Source organism: Bos indicus x Bos taurus, chromosome 1, assembly GCF_003369695.1.
Source record: "Bos indicus x Bos taurus breed Angus x Brahman F1 hybrid chromosome 1, Bos_hybrid_MaternalHap_v2.0, whole genome shotgun sequence".
Taxonomy (NCBI): Eukaryota; Metazoa; Chordata; class Mammalia; order Artiodactyla; family Bovidae; genus Bos; species Bos indicus x Bos taurus.
The window spans coordinates 70,221,767-70,238,399 of NC_040076.1; the positions used below are offsets into that span (position 1 = coordinate 70,221,767).

Below are 16,633 nucleotides of genomic sequence, written 5' to 3' on the forward strand. Positions count from 1 at the left end.
TCCCTAGTGGCTCAGTGATAAAGAATCTGCCTGTCAATGCAGGAGATTCGGGTTCCATCCCTGGGTTGGGAGGATTCACTGGAGAAGGAAATGACAGCCCACTCCAGTATTCTCGCCTGGGACGTCCCATGGACAGAGGATCCTGGTGAGCTACAGACTATGGGGTCACAAAAGAGTCAGACATGACTCAATGACTAAAACAACAACAACAACAACATATTTAGTTAGATTTATACCTAAGTATTTAATTCTACTGGTTGCTAATATACATGATAATGTGCTTTTAATTTCTAATTTTGTTTATTCATTGTTGGTATATAGGAAAATAATTGACTTTTGTGCATCTTGTATACTACAATCTTGTTATTGTTAATAGTTTTAGAAGATTAAAAAAAATTCTTTCAAATTTTCTATATAGACAATCATGTCATTTACGAGCAATGATAGTTTCATTTCTTCCTTTCCAATCTGTATACCTTAAAATTTTTTTGTGTGTGTCTTACTGAATTAGGACTTCCAGTACAATGTTGAAAAGTAGTGGTAAGAGGTGGACAGTTCAGTTCAGTCTCTCAGTCATGTCCAACTCTTTGTGACCCCATGGACAGCAGCACACCAGGCTTCCCTGTCCATCACCAATTCCGGGAGCTTGCTCAAACTCATGTCCATCTAGTTGGTGATGCCATCCAACCATCTCATCCTCTGTCGTCCCCTTTTCCTCCTGCCCTCAATCTTTCCAAGCATCAGGGTCTTTTCAAATGAGTCAGTTCTTCATATCAGGTGGCCAAAGTATTGGAGTTTCAGCTTCAGCATCAGTCCTTCCAATGAATATTCAGGACTGATTTCTTTTAGGATGGACTGGTTGGATCTCCTTGGAGTCCAAGGGACTCTCAAGAGTCTTCTCCAACACCACAGCTCAAACGCATCAGTTTTTCAGTGCTCAGCTTTCTTTATAGTCCAATTTACACATCCACACATGTGATGTGAAAATAGAAAACCTATAATAGAAAAACTATAGCTTTGACTAGATGGACCTTTGTTGGCAAAGTAATGTCTCTGCTTTTTAATATGCTGTCTAGGTTGGTCATAGCTTTTCTTCCAAGGAGCAAGCATTTTTTAATTTCATGGCTGCAGTCACCATCTGCAGTGATTTTGGACATTCTTGCCTTAGAGGTGAGAGAAGCTAGAGGGGGACATCCTTGTCTTATTTCAGATCTTAGCTGAAAAGTTTTGAGTTTCTCAGCATTAAGCTTGATGTTAGCTGTAGGGTTTTTTGGAGAGAAAGAGAAAGAAGGTTTTATCAAGCTAAGGACCTATTGTGCTGAAAGTTTTGGTCATAAAATGGTGTTATGCTGTGTGCTGCGCTGTGCTAAGTCACTTCAGTTGTGTCCGACTCTGCAAGACCCCATGGACTGTAGCCCGATAGGTTCCTCTGTCCATGGGATTCTCCAGGCAAGAATACTGGAGTGGGTTGCCCTGCCCTCCTCCAGGGGATCTTCCCGACCCAGGGATGGATCCCACACCTCTTATGCCTGCCATGTTGGCAGGTGGGTTCTTTACCTCTTGAGCCACCTGGGAAGTCCATAAAAAGGTGGTAAATTTCATTGAATGCTTTTTCTGCATCTATGGATATGATCAGAGAAGGCAATGGCAACCCACTCCAGTACTCTTGCCTGGAAAATCCCATGGATGGAGGAGCCTGGTAGGCTGCAGTCTATGGCGTCGCTAGCAGTTGGACACAACTGAACGACTTCACTTTCACTTTCATGCATTGGAGAAGGCAATGGCAACCCACTCCAGTGTTCTTGCCTGGAGAATCCCAGGGACGGGGGAGCCTGGTGGGCTGCCGTCTTTGGGGTCACACAGAGTCGGACATGACTGAAGCAACTTAGCAGCAGCAGCAGCAGCATGGATATGATCATATGATTTCTTTCTCAGTCTTTTGACATGATAAATTACATTAATTTATTTAAAAATGTTGAACCAACCGTGCAGACCTGGGATAAATGCCACTCAGTTGTGGTGTATAATACTTTTATTCATAGTTGGATTTGATTTGCTACTATTTTGTTGAAAATTTTACATCTATGTTTATGAGAGATTGATGTATAACTTTATTTTCTTCTGATGTGTTTTTCTGGTTTTATTGTTAGGAAAATGCTGATCTTACAGAATGAGTTAGGAAGACTTCCTCTGGTTCAATCTTCTGAAAGAGATTTTAGAGTTGGTAGAATTTCTTCCTGAAAAGTTAAATAGATTTCACCAGTGAACCCATTTGAGCTATGTGCTTAATTCTTTTTTTCTTTTGTTGACTGCACCATGCAACATAAAGGATCTTAGTTCCCCAATCAAGGATTGAATCCATGCCCCTTCTAGTGGAGGTAGCAGAAGTGCAGAGTCCTAACCACTGGATTACTAGGAAATTCCAGTGTGCTTAATTCTTGACACATGAATGCTGTGATTAAATGAATGTGATTCTATATGGAAACTTGATTACACTATGGGGCATTTGAAGGTAAAACAACAGCGTTGTACATATTGGCAGGAGCTTCATCTGCTGGGAGAAGTCATTCTCTAATGAAAAGCAGTTTGGAGGCTCTGCTTAGATCAGAGATCTAGCTTCTCTGGGAACTTCCTTCAACATCACTCACACACATCTACAAGTCTGAGCTTGAACATCAAGTTTGTATCATGTGATCACCTTTTATACCCTATGGCTACACTTGCTCGGATCAGGGATGGACAACTGACATAAGCTGGACCAATCAGATTCTCTCTCTCTCTCTATGGGTTTGGGATAAGACCAAAAGGCAACTATCTAGTGTCTGCATAGAGTTGGAACTGAGGTGCTCTAGACACAGGAGGTGTGGACCGGTTGTTGCTGGATTTGTTCTATCAGATATGGATAAAATTTTGCCTGCTAAGAGAGAAGGATGGGGTGGAAATTGATCAGGTTCCTGGGAACAAGCAGAATGAAGCTAAGGAACTATGGGATGGAGCAGCTCAAAAGCTCTGACTGGGACCCAGGAAAGGAAAGAGAAATGGGTATCATGGGTTGGGGACCCTAGATCTAAGGATGGAGTGGCTCCTGGAAAGGGAGCTGTCATGATTCAATCCTTCCTCCAGGGAACACAGTCAGCAGCAGACCAGAAAGGCAGGGAGGGGTCCTCGGAGAGAGTTGGGGATACTCCTTGTTGGGGTATCTTCACCATCCTCCTCAGAGGGCCAGGCCTTGGCTTGTGCTGTGGGGAGGGGAAGAAAGTGATGTGGAAGCTGAAGAAAAGATCCAAGTCTGGGCTGGAGCAACCCACTTCCCAACATGGAGTAACTGAGGGCTGAAGCAGGACTGAGTCCAGTTGACCTCTGCTCCCTCCACCGTCTGTGCCAAGGCCTTCAGCCATCAGAGGAAAATCATGAATGAAATCCATGACTTTGGAAACACAAAAAGCCAGAGGGATTTTTTTTTAATAGGCTTTAATTAGAAGTGAACTGGAGAGTTTTGTACGCAAATGCATTTTGGTTTTAAATTTCGAGCCATCACCTCATCAACTTTGATATGTGACTGCCATGTTTCTGTAGGTCGGTGTCCTCTCTGTGGGTAGGTCTGCGTGAGAACCCATCTATTTTTATAATAGATCTTTATGACCTCTTCCTGTCAGCCTCTGTGTCTTCTGTACTGACAAGGTGTGCTCTTGACTTTATTATTCATTCCCATTAATCATTCTTGAAGAATAATGAATCGTCATCAGTCATCATCCCTTTTCCAGTATCCCAAAAGCACGATGCCTGGAAGTGTGTGCAGGTGAAGCTGGGGTGGGTCCGGAGGTATCCTAGGCCATAGCAGCCCGTGTTCGTGTTCGGGGCGAGGCCTCAGCTCTCGGAGTCCAGCCGGTAGGATAAACGGGCCCGGGAGCCCCAGAAACGCAGGATCACAAACACCGCGACCCCCAGCAGCAAGATGGCGCCCAGGGTCCCGAAGAGGATCCCGAAGAAGGCTCCGAGTTTCATGCTCAGTTGCTCACAGCGCTTGCCCCAGGGCGTGTAGATGGAGAAGGGCACACAGCTGGGGACAGAGGAGGGGACGCGGTCAGCAGGAGAGGAGGCTAGCGCTGATCCTCCCCATCCCTCCTCTCCTGCAAAGGCTGGCCGCAGGTGAGCATGCGCAGACACAAACCCAGCCCTGCCCCTAACTCTCCATGGAGCAGATGCGGAGCGGGCTGGGTGTGTCTGCAAGTGGGGACGAGCGAAGAGGGAGGGCGCTCTTGTGATAAGAGGGCCCGGGTGGCGCTGCCCTTCTCCTTAGCAGGCCTTTGGCTCAGTGCGCTCCCCTCACTACTGGTGATGAAGTAACAGGGCAAAGGGCGCCAGTTTGAGAGGACCACCCTTGAGTGGTAATCTTAAGGAGGGCCGGGTCTAGACCCAAGACAGAGGGTTCCATTTCTACCAGGAGATAGCAGGCTGTCCACCCAAGAAGTAAGATCATGTGTAAGGGTTTGGCTTTGGAGCCCGGATCCTGCTACTTAACTTACTGGGTTTCTTATGCTCTCTAAGCTGCAGTTTTCTCATCTTTAAAATGGGCATAATACCCCCCTGCCCCCAAGTAGCTGGTCTGAGTTGCAGAGGTAATATATTATCTTTATTCTCCACCCAGCATGGGCACTCACACATTTTTTCCCATCTCCCCTTTTCTCTGATCCCCGTTCTCTCAGTGGCAAAGGGAATCGTCCTAATTTTCAGACACCATGAGGTACCTGCAGCGGGGCCCATCCGGCAGGTGCTGGCACTGGCCTCCGTGCTTACAGTAGCCCTGACTGCAGGGGGACACGCAGGTGAAGCCACCCTGGGGGCTGTAGACCAGGTGGTAGTCCTTGTAGCCATTGCATTGCAAGTAAGTTGCCAGCATGCTCACATTCACTGTCGGGTAGGACACAAGTGAACATGGAAACAACCGATTAACAGCAAGCCCATACCTTTTCGGTGAGGAATTGCATGTTCAGGCACTTATCCTGAGACATACTTAGAACTCACAGGAAAACTACATGTGTTCATGAAGGTTCAGAGCAGCATGGTTTATAAGAGCAGCAATGTTTCATGAGGGTGGAGTTGTTTAACAAAAAGGGTGCTTTGTTTAACAAAAACAAAGCATATTTTGCAACTGATAAGCTCCAGATATGCATTGGTTAAGAGCGTATGCTTTGAAGTCAGCCAGACTGAACTGAAACTCAAACTCTACTGCTAACTAGTTGTGTGATTTAGGAGAAATTTCTTAACTCTTTCAACCTCAGTTTCCTTATTTTTAAAAGGAAACTACCTTGCTTAGATGTTTAAATGAGATAATATATGCAGAATACTCAGTAGGTGCCTGACACAGTAACCCTCAATAAATGGTCACTATTAGTATAACATTCTGTTTAAAATATAGCACGTATGTTATAAAATACCAAATGGAATGTGTATACAATAGACAAGGCATTCAGTTCAGTTCAGTTGCTCAGTCGTGTCCAACTCTTTGTGACCCCATGAACCGCAGCACGCCAGGCCTCCCTGTCCATCACCAACTCCTGGAGTCTACCCAAACCCATGTCCATACAGTCGGTGAAGCCATCCAACCATTATGTTCACAATTATTTGAGTAACGAGGAGGTTATCAAACATTAGGCATGACTTGATCCTTTTATCATAAAAAAATAAATAAATTGATATTATTTATGTGAAGGTTCCTATGCAGACAAAAAAGTTCAAAAGAATATGCACAAAATGGGTTTGTCTCTGGGGTTTGGGGTTATAAGTGAGTTTTTTTTCTTTTTGTTAATCTGTGTTTCCTGAAGTTTCTATAATAAACATATTGTACTTGTATCATAAAAATTGTGGGGGTTTTGTTTTTGCTACTAAAAGTCAATCAGGTCTGGAGTAGTTATTGCCTTATCCCCAACCCTACTTCTCCCCATCCCCAAACACACACACACACACATAGTAGTTTGGAGGATTTCAAATTTTTGCCGCTGGGAGGGAAGAGGCTTAGCCTGGATTTTAAAAGAAGTTCTTGTTTGATCCAAGTAACAGCAGCTTCTCTTGGGTTTGGCATAGTCCCGGGCAGTTCTCTGCCTGACTTCAAAAAATAGAGTGAGCTATTTCTTTCCTTCTCTGGCAAGTTTGCCAACCTATCTTATTCCTGTTCCAGCATAATTAGGGGCTGTCAGAGTTGAAAGGGACCTCGGAAATCCCATCTCATTTTCCAGGTGGGGGTACTCAGACCTGGATTAGGGATGGCTTTTGCAGAGGGTCACACTTTTTCAGGAAGGGAGTCTCTGCCCATGGGCCAGGTCTCCAGCTTTCAACTTACTATCTCCAGTTGGGTGCCAAAGCCAGAAGGAATGTCTTTGTTTATATTTATGAAGTGCAATGGCCTTTTAACCAAATCATTAACAGTTTTAGAGAGAGAAAAACCTTGGCAGCGATGGAAAGCAGCAGCTGGGGATTATACACATGGGGACTCACCAAGTAGTACTTTGTGCTCCTGTTCTTGAATCTAGAAGGCTAGTGGGTAAAATGTTCACAATTTCTCTCAAAAATTACAAACAACAACAACAAAAAAAAAACTAAATTGACTTGCTTCTTATCTGTGGCCCACTGTAGAATACATTTCAGCTATGGGTTTGTGTGGGCTGCAGACCTCTGACAGGCTCTCACTGCCTACCTACCCCCTCACCTATCCCAGGAGCTATCCCCCAGATAGTGACTCACGAGCCATCACACTGTTCACGTCCTTCCTGGAGATGGAATGGAAGGCCACGTTGTTCCTGGGCCCCCCACTTCTCTTCGCCCTCATCTGGGGAGCCGGGGGTAAGAACGCCTTCACCACTGCGTCCAGCAGCCGGTTGTTCAGGAAGTCAATGACAGGGCCCTCAGGGCGGTACTGGAACTCAGAGATGATGTTCCAGTGGCGAAGGGAGCTTCCTGAGGCTGGTGCCGTTGAGGGTTTACTGTACGGGAGGGGCACAGTGAGGGGCCAAGGGGAGAGGAGTTTGGGGGAGGACCTGGGGACCAGGCAGGGACAGTCCCGCTTACGTTTGATCCACTTGTCTGTTCCAGAGAAAGGCCCACAATTCCAGGTTCTTCAGTCTATAGGCCACCTAGAGCAGAGATGGGGGTTGGGTGGGGAGTGGAAGCAAGGGTGAGGCCCAGTCCACAGAGGAGACCCTTCCCACTTCAATGAACTTATTCATCCCTGTCTCTCTCTATATCTGTCTTTTTTTTTGCAGAGCCCCTCGGCTTGCAGGAACTCAGTTCCTTGACCAGGGATTGAACCCAGGTCACAGGTGTGAAAACTCGGAATCCTAACCACTAAGCCACCAGGGAACTCCCTATTTCCTTCTTTGAATATGAGGACACTGGACCGCCAGAATGTTTCTTATCATTTCTTCATCCCCACACCCCAGCTTAGTCTGGTGACTGGCACACAATCCCTGCTTAATAGAAGTTTGTTGGTGAGTGACGGACTTTCAGTGAATAGCTCCTAACTTGCCTCTAATTCCTGACTTACCCATTCATTCTGTCCCCATGTGTATAATGAACATCAATTATATTTAGCCAGACCTAGGGGACAGTCAGGTGCAGGGGATATCAGTATGACTTAGGAACAGTCCATTCTCAAAGGCCATAGTGTGGCTCAGTATACAAATGTCAACAGATTTTACTAAACAGAGTGTAGAGTGCTGTAGTAGTAATAGCAGCAGTAATAATTATTTGGACAATCTTTTTTAACACATTGTGTTCTAGGCACTGAACCGAGCACTTTACATAATCATTTAAACCTTCATACAAACCATTGACCTAAGAACTATCATCATTTCTGTTTTTACAGATGGAAGATCAAATAACTTGTCTAATCATTATACCTGCTCTAGTGAGTGGTAGTACCAGGATTTGAGCCCAGCTAGGATTCTATGTGGGCTTCCCTGGTGGCTTAGTGGTAAAGAATCCATCTGCCAATGCAGGAGACCCAGGTTCGATCTCTGGGTTGGGAAGATCATCTGGAGAAGGGAATGGCAACCCATTCCAGCATTCTTGCCTGGAGAATCCCATGGACAGAGGAGCCTGGCGGGCTGCAGTCCACGGGGGTCACACAGAGTCGGACACAACAGAAGTGACTGAGCAGCAGTAGCAGCAGGACTCGAGAGCCTCAGTAACAACTACTGTGCTACTGTGCCTGTGAGGCAATGACTAGGGCATGGGAGCCAGGAAGAGGACGTCCCTCGGGGAAGTCAAGGAAGGTTTCCTTGATGTGAAACACCCTCTCTGTTTCTTCCATATAATATCCAAGTGCAGGTCCCAAGTGATGCTCAGGAGGAGAGGCTGTGTTGACCCAGTCACCTCGGACTCTGTTTGTTGAGAGTTGGCCATTCCACCCCACTTGGAAATCTTCATCCTGGGCCTTCCTGCCTTCCTCATCCTCAGCCTTCCCTGGAGCAAGAGGCTCCTGCCTCCTCTGGCACTAGAATCCAGATGGATGTTGAAACTCAGAAGGCAGAAGCCAGGGCTAAAACCTTGCCTAAACCTGCCAAGGCCCACCCTCCACCCAGAGCTGGCCTGCAGCACTGACCGAGGCATTGACATCTGCTTGGGAGGCATTTTCGTCTTCAGTGAGCGAGAGCTGGATGATCCTTAAAGGAAGCTCTGGAGATGGGAAAAGCAGATTCATAATCACCTCACAGGTTTACCCAGCTCAGAGAGACCACACTATCCTACGCTGACAGAAGGTCACAGAAGAAGTGGCTAAGTCTGCTGACCCTCACCCTAGTGCACCCTGGACTACGGTCAAGGGTCCCCTGACTTGTGCTGAGCTGTGAGGTCACCTTCAATCTTTTCTCAGCAGACGGCTCAGGCCAGCGATTCCCGCTGTGACAGTTGCCGCCCACTCGCTCTCATAGCCTACAATCTACCACCACCTGAGGGAAATCTGGAGCTCTGTCCTGTGGGTTTGAGGGATTTAGCCTGGCCCCTGGAGTCCCCCAACTTCACCCAAGACGAGAGAAGTGGGGATGGCAGAGGATGTGGTCTTAACCTTGATGGACGGTTGGAGTGAAATTGTTCCCAGCCAGGAAGCAGCGGGCGTCGGTGAAGGCCGAGGGGCAGGTGCAGACGGGCTGGCAGCCCAGAGTGTGGGAGACGGAGCAGAAGCCGTTGTTGTAGCAGTAGTCCTCAGGGCAGGACTTATTCTGACAGAGGAAGGGTTTCTCCAAAGCTGCAGGGGGAGCCAAGAGGTCAGCAGCACCACACTAGGCACCAGCGGGCATGCCCCAGCCCAGGGAAAGCTGCTCCCAGGACAGGCTAGGTTTCTTTCTCACAAAGCCCGCTTAAACTATGTTCCATCTGTGGGCCACTCTGAACCCCAAACTATCCTTCTTCTTTTTCCAGACATTTCTTTGCCAGGCGACCCTTTTTTTCTCTGCTAGGTAAGGGTTCTCTCACTTCCACTGAGGGAATGGAGTGTTTATCAGACCCTCCCCATCAGGAAAGGACCCTCTTCCAGGAAAACCCACCAGCCTGTTTTCTTCACTTCCGTCCCCTTTTCTGCATTTATGAGGCTGTGGTTTTACCCTCTCTGGTCTCTGCTCTGAATATGTAGTGGTCTCTAGATTTCACTGGGGCGCTTCAGGGGCTTAGTGGACACCTCACTGTGATGTCCCCAGTGACTCTGGTGGCTCAGAGGTCAAGGAACAGATGGTGGGAGGAGGACTCAAAGGGAAGATGAGGCACCCATGCTGCCAGATGCCCACAGCAGCCCCTGCCCCCAAATGTCCTGACTGGGGAAATGCAGAGACCCTGGGCCCGGCATATCTGAAAATCCCCAGGAGCCTGAGGGCCCACTGCCACTGGCTTCTGGTTCCCCGGATGCTGCTGGAAATCTCCTCCCTTCTCCAGGCCGTCTTCAGTCTCTTGCCCTGGGTTTCTCCCAACAGTGCCTCAAGGCTGCTCTGCTCTGACCCCTCCCCCAGGCTTGTACAACCTCTTCTTCAGCTTCACACCTACGATACCCACCTCACCTCCTTATCATACCTACCTGCACTGAACATTCTAAAGACTCACTGGAAAGTGGGGAGAAATGGTTAGGCCCTCCCTCGAGATGTCACCTGTCCCCAGAACCTCCTCCTGCCAAGGCCTTGTTCCCAGCTCACATGCACAGTGACGTCCATCCCCCGTAAGGTGCGGGGGGCAGGCTTCGCAGCCCTTTCCGGAAATGCACGTCACATTCGGGAAGCACTGCTCGTCACAGGGGTCCTTGGAGTAGTTGCAGTAGCGGCCGAAGGTATTCCCATCGCACTTGCAGTCCGCTGCCTAGAATGGGTTGCTCATCACTGGGCGGCCAAGGAGCTGGACCATTAAGGGTTTCTGGGGTGTTGCTGTAACCCACTCTGTTGGTCTTAAAACCCATGGATCCCAAGTCCTTGTCTTAATTATGTTGGTATCCACTGACCACCTTCTCCAACAGGCCCTGGGCCCACCCGATCCTGTCAAGGGCAGGCTGTCCTCCAGGCCATGTGGCCTCCCTGGGCCATCCTGAGCTCTGTGCCCAGCCCCTGCCCCGGGGTCCCAGCCTCTTCCCTCTCACAGCAAATTCCCTTGCCTGAAATCCTTTCTAGGGTAAGATGGTGGCTAAAAAAATATTCTCCCATCTCTGGAATACTGGATCCCACATAAGCCCCAGTTTGCTGCTCTCCCTTCCCTTGCTGACTCCCACCCAAGAAGGAGACTTGGTGCTGAGCACAGTGAGAGCAAGCGGTAACTAGAACAAGGGCACAGGGAGGGGAACCAACCAGATTCTCAGCAAGTTCACGTCTCTCTTTCTATCTCCCCTACTAGATGATGCTCGAAAGCTCCCTGAAATGGAACTTTTCAGTACTTTCTACTGTCAAGACTAGGTATCTTGGATTATCTAAAATACTGTATGGATTTCAATCTCTCCCCCTTCCCACCCCCCCTCCCCCAATCTGTATTTTTTTCATTTTCTGCCTTCTGGACTCCTCTACCTCCGTCCCTTCAAGTGGGGATTCTCTGCTCATGCCTCAGGAGGAGGGTGTGTATGTGTAAGACGTGAAAGAGGTGGTGGGTGGTGGAGTATTGCCAGCCAAACACTTTCCTTTCTGGCTCCCCTCAAAAGTGACAAGAAAAAACAAAAGAGATGGGGCCAAATTCGTGACTTAGGCCAGGTATCTTGGCTAGAAACTTGAATGGAGAAGGATTTTCTCCAAACTGCTAAAGAGATGCTTCTTTCAGTTGGAGGAAGAGGGGGAAAAAAAGGGTTTGGAGGGGGACTAAGATCAGAGGGGATCTGTACTTCTCCTCCCAATACCGTGAAAATGACCCACCCCCAAAAAACAGTGGCTATGCAGTGTTTCTATGCAGATGGGACCCTAAGCCAACTTACAGGAGATTTCTTTTGTCTGAACAAAGCACAGAAGCCACGGAGCCTGAGGGGAGGGCCCTTGGAGCTGGGATCTGTGTAGACTCAGGCCCAGGGACTGCATAGGCACCTTCCTACCCCACGCTTCTCTGTCTTATTCCAGAACCATGGAGCTGGAAACAACTGGGAAACTCCAAGAAAGCCTGAGGTGGAAGTTTCCTACCAACCTGGCTGAATGGGAGCTGGGAGATAAAAATTCAGTTGAGCTACAAGCATTAAAGAAAGTTCTTTCTTATACTTTCGTACGTTTGTGACCTGAGATTGGTATCTGCTCCACTCACTACCCCACTCCCAACACACACCTGACACAAAGGGGCTGAAGGACAACATTCTTTCCATTCCTACTTCCTTTCCCCCCCACAGGGAAACCGCCCCTATTCTGTTGTCTAACACTCACCTCCAGGGAGGAGTTGTTCACCCAGCTGGTCTGGTTGTACAAACACTGGCTCTCTGCCTTGCACTCACAGACCACTGTCCTTGGCTTGAGTACAGATGACAAGCTTCCCTGGTCACTGCTTGCTAGAATCTCCAGAGTAAATGGTTCCAGCAGCTTTGGTGTCCATAGCAATGTCCCATTCTCTGTCCCGAGGAAGACGAGACTGTTGAGAGTTGGGAGCCCCATCTGCTCTGCTGCCTGATAACTCAGGTGTGGATGCTGGATTTCCCCCACCCCTCTCAGACCACCCCTCTGATCTTCTCTGGCGTTTCCTTGAGCAAGGTTAGTTTCCTAGGGTGGTCCTGATTACACTCCAAACTGGAGGTGGCACCAGCCCAACTCAGTGGTTGTGGGGCAGCACTCCACAAGCAGAAGGTGTTGCCCCGCCCCTTGAAGAGACGCCTGGTCTTGCACCAGAATGGTTCATCAGGAGGGGGACGGAGGATGAAGGCCAGGATCCTTCCAACACTTGCTCCCAACCTCCCAACACTTCCCCAGGCTAAACTGCAGGCCAAACTGACTTCAGCTTCACAACAGCCCCACCCTCACCCTGATTTCACTGCCCTCATCTCCTAGAATTTTGGCCAGCCTGCTTCAGACAGCAGACTACGGTGAAACACTGCTACTTATCAATAAGGACTCTTCTGATCCAGCCTGTCTTGTGTTTTTAAGAACGTCTCCTGAAAACAGCAGATTGAGAAGAGCTGATAGTAGGGAACAGATGAGTGTAACTTCCAGGTCATCGCTCTTCAGGGTAGGAGCCAAGTGGATGGGAAAATTTCCTGGTGCCATTAATTTGACACCTGGGAGGATGCCATGTAGAGCAACAGGGTGCAGCCAAAGCATCCCTTCTTATGCGCAGAGAAAGAAAATGAGTCAGAGGCGTGTTCGGAGTTCAGAATAAGGTCCCTAAGGGCTTTGGTTTAGCAAAGAACAGTCACCAGCTTAACTAGTGCTGGCAACAGAAGGCAAGCTACTTGCTGTGAGCTTTGACTCTTTTTTTTTTTCCTTTGGCCACGCTGCACAGCCTGTGGGATCTTAGTTCCCCACCCAGGTTTGAACCCAGCCCCATGGCAGTGAAAGTGTAAGAGCTGAGTCTTAAACACTGGACTGCCAGGGAGTTCTCTGGGCTTTGACTCTTGAGCCAGATCATGGTTACAGGCCTGAACTGGAGTCTTCACACCATTTCCTGCGAAAGAAAGATGAAGCTTTCCTTGGCCCAAGCACAGAAAAGCAGACAAGGAGAGACAAAGTGAGGTAAACACGGTTGACAAACAGAAAAATAGTGAGAAATGGACCAAATAAAGGTTTTGTATTTCCTTAAATCTTGTTCCATGTGATATCCTTCTCTTAATAGATAGGCAATGTTTTAAATTTAGTAACATATTTCAAGACTGAGATGAAATGAATCTTTGAATAAGTTGTATATGCCCAGAGGCAATCTAGCTAGCTGGCCAAATCTCCATAAGCCCATCACTGCTATTCACTGGCGATGGGGGGCGGGGCACTTATTTTTTTTTTCCAAACTTGAAATCATTTTAATTAATTTATTTATTTTTAAAATTTATTTATTTTAATTGGAGGCTAATTACTTTACAATATTGTATTGATTTTGCCATACATCAACATGAATCCACCACGGGTGTACACTTGAATTATAGTGATCATGCCTAAGAAATGCTGGTCCTGGATATTCCAGTGAAGAAGTGACATGAAGTTGCACAGGATATAATAATGCAAAATTACCCAAAGTTTGACTCTGACTTAATCCGCTAACCCCCAGCCAAGTGTTCTTACCAAAGAGCTTGAAGTCCGTGCAGTTTTCTCTGAGGGTGAATGTGATGTCCTTAGTGTCGCTGGTGTAATTAACCACTGTGGTCTGTCCCATGTAGGCTTTTATCACATCAGGACCCTTGATAGAGGGTGGGTACCGATCTGAGACACAAAGAAGGGATGTGGGGTTTAAGGCAGGATACTCCCTTACCTTCTGGGCCATCTCTTTTCAGTCCTCTAGCTTGCAGGAGGCGTTCCTCAGGCTGGGACCCATCTCCAGAAACAGGAGTTAGTCTGTGCACCAGCTCACAAACCCATGAAAAATCAGGCTGTGGTTGTATTGCCCAACCTTCTTCCCAGACAGAATTTATTTCAAGTTCTTTCCTGATCAGAATGCTATGCTAGGTGTAATGTGAAGTGAATCAGAGGACAGCGTTGTTCAGACTATTGAGGAGTTTTACATTTGGAAGAGGACTGAAAACCACGAGGGTAACGTCATCGGCATTGTGTTTGTCAGGAATAGAGAGGGAGTGTAACCTTTTCACTGGCCTCTGTGTTTTGGAGCCCTGCTATTTCCATTTCATTGTTCATTCATTCATTCAGCCAGTCACTTAACAAATATTTATCGAGCACCTACTCTATGGTTTGCACTGTTCTACGTAGTGAGGATGCTGCAACAGACAAATAATAAAAAAAGATACCTACAAAAATTAGAAAATATGTTATTAACACATAGTTATAGAGGCTAAGGAGGAAAAACAAAACAGGGAAGGCAAATAGGAAGTGTGGGTGAGTGTGAAATTTTAGACAGGTTAGCCAAGAAAGACACTGCTGAGAAGGTGACATTTGAATAGAAACTGGAAGGAGGTGAGGGGCGCCAGGCACCTGGGGTAGCCTGCCAGGCAGCCTAGGGCAAAGCATAGCAGGCAAAAAGAACTGCATGTGCAGTCTGAGTTGGTAGGGAGCCAGGCATGTCTGAGGAATATAAAGAAGCCAGTGGGGCTGGTGTGGAGGGAGTGGGGCTGGAAGTCCTAGGAGAAGAGTTTGGAGAGGCAATGGGGTCAGACTGGATAGGGCTTTGAAGGTCATCATTAAGAACAGAGTGAGCTGGGAAGTCATGGGAAGGTTTGAGTAGAGCAATAGCTTGAGCAAAACAATCTGTTAAATTTTACAAATGTGTAGCTCAAAGGAGTGTCATGGAAGGCCATCCCCTTATCTGTGCCCTAACTCTGCACACGCCTCCCCAGGCCTCACACCACTTACTCAGGGTAGTGTTCATCTGCTGGTAGATTCTAAATATCGCCCTAGTGTCATTTCCGAGCTTTTCACTTCCTGTAGCCAGGACATCAAAGATGCATTGATCATCTCCATGACAAGAAGAGGTCAAATTTTTATTCAGGGATGTGTTTCGCAGCAGTTGTGAAAGGAAGACAGGGGTGAAGCTGGAAGGCAAATGGTCGTCCCTCTTGCCAAAAAGGCTTGTTCCGTTGATTTTCCCTAAAACACATTATTTGATGCAATGATGGTGGCACCAGGGTGGGGCTCCAGCTATATTCTGTTGTGTCTACCACTTGTGTGTGCTGTGTGCTAAGTCACTTCAGTCATGTCTGACTCTTTGTGGCCCTATGGACTAAAGCTCATCCTCTGTCCATGGGATTCTCCATGCAAGAATACTGAAATGGGTTGCCATGCCCTCCTCCAGGGGATCCTCCCAACCCAGGGATGGAACCCCTGTATCTTAAGTCTTCTGAATTGGCAGGCAGATTCTTTATCTCTAGTGCCACCTGTGTCCACCCCTTACCCTTGCTTTATATAGTTTGGGATTGGGGAGGACAGAGTGACTTCCAGATTCTACGTCTGGAAACCCCCGCTCTAGGGAGTGAGGGCCACCCACCTCCCTCATCTTCTCTTCCAGGCTGAAGCACTGTGGGTGGGATGGGAATGGAGGGGACAAATCTGGGGTGGAGGGGACAAAGCTGAGGTGGCACCAGCATCCCCAGGTCTCTTCCTTTCTACTCCTCTCTCATGAAGGACAGAGGTCTCGCTCCCATAGGCCTGAGGGGGACAGAACAGCAGCTTCCTTCACCCAGGACCTGCCCCATCTGCTCAAAGACCCTGAGGCCCAGACTCACAGGTCATTCCATAGTGGAAAAGCATCTCCTCGGAGCTCCTTTTCGGTATGGTGGAGCCATTGGGCATCCTGAAGTCATCATCTGGGTTGCCGTTCCAGAAGCCTGGGGGACAAAGCAGGACTCAGCCACCCTGGGAGGTGGCCCTCCCTTCCCCAGGGAGTATCCAACAGGGCACAGGGAGATGTGGGGAGGAGTAGGGGGCCTGGGAAGCCTCTTTCGGTGGCATCTGCTCTCTGCTCAGGAGGAGGGGAGAGGACTATAACCTCAGAGCCTACCCTCTGCTTCAGGGAAAGGAGGAAGTGGAGAAAGAAGGAAGGGAACGTGGGGGATGAAAGGAGGGTGTGAAGCCCGAGGGAGGGAGGGAGGTGGGGGAAGGGCGGCTGCTGGGCCCCATGCTCTCCAGAGCCCATCCTCAGTGGCCCCTCGGCTGCCCCAGGCCTGCAGCTTAGGGAGGCTGGGAAGTGAGCCTCAAAGGCCGCTGAAGAGGTCCCACCTCCTCCTCCGCTGAGAAAAGAAAACTGTACTCGGGATGTCCGCAGGTGCACTGGATGGGAAGCTGCCTGTGGGCTGGGGATCTGAGCTCTGCTCCAGAGGCAGAGTGCTTCCCACTCCTTACCCATGAGGCCTTCAGTGTGGTTCTGATACCCCTTCGAAAGGCTGCAGGAGATGTGGAGGATGTTGGAGATAGCGAGCACGGAGATGGCCACAGCACCATCGAAACTGGCTGATACCGTGGAGCCGTGGTGGGTCATTATGACTCCAGAGCTGTTGAAGATCTCCTGGTCTAGAATGTTGGGAGACAAATGAGGAAAAAGCCAGCATTGGAGCCCT

The 16,633-nt window shown here is 48.3% G+C and overlaps 1 protein-coding gene across 3 annotated transcripts in view; it reads right to left on the reverse strand.

The window, feature by feature from the left end:
* Positions 1-3,463: 3,463 nt before the first annotated feature.
* The window catches only part of MUC4 (mucin 4, cell surface associated), a 50,796-nt gene continuing 37,626 nt past the window's right edge, over positions 3,464-16,633 (reverse strand). For 2 of the 3 annotated variants that reach the window (XM_027537005.1, XM_027536985.1), the window contains 12 exons: positions 16,419-16,586; positions 15,803-15,904; positions 14,934-15,167; positions 13,695-13,832; positions 11,859-12,040; positions 10,176-10,335; positions 9,062-9,241; positions 8,600-8,673; positions 7,066-7,130; positions 6,742-6,980; positions 4,749-4,911; positions 3,464-4,060 (listed from right to left, as the gene is read on the reverse strand). In XM_027537005.1, coding sequence (XP_027392806.1) covers positions 3,868-4,060; positions 4,749-4,911; positions 6,742-6,980; positions 7,066-7,130; positions 8,600-8,673; positions 9,062-9,241; positions 10,176-10,335; positions 11,859-12,040; positions 13,695-13,832; positions 14,934-15,167; positions 15,803-15,904; positions 16,419-16,586 — 1,898 coding nt within the window. In that variant the 3' untranslated portion in view covers positions 3,464-3,867. The remainder of the gene's footprint in view (positions 4,061-4,748; positions 4,912-6,741; positions 6,981-7,065; positions 7,131-8,599; positions 8,674-9,061; positions 9,242-10,175; positions 10,336-11,858; positions 12,041-13,694; positions 13,833-14,933; positions 15,168-15,802; positions 15,905-16,418; positions 16,587-16,633) is intronic. The other variant, XM_027536995.1, reaches the window with a different exon arrangement.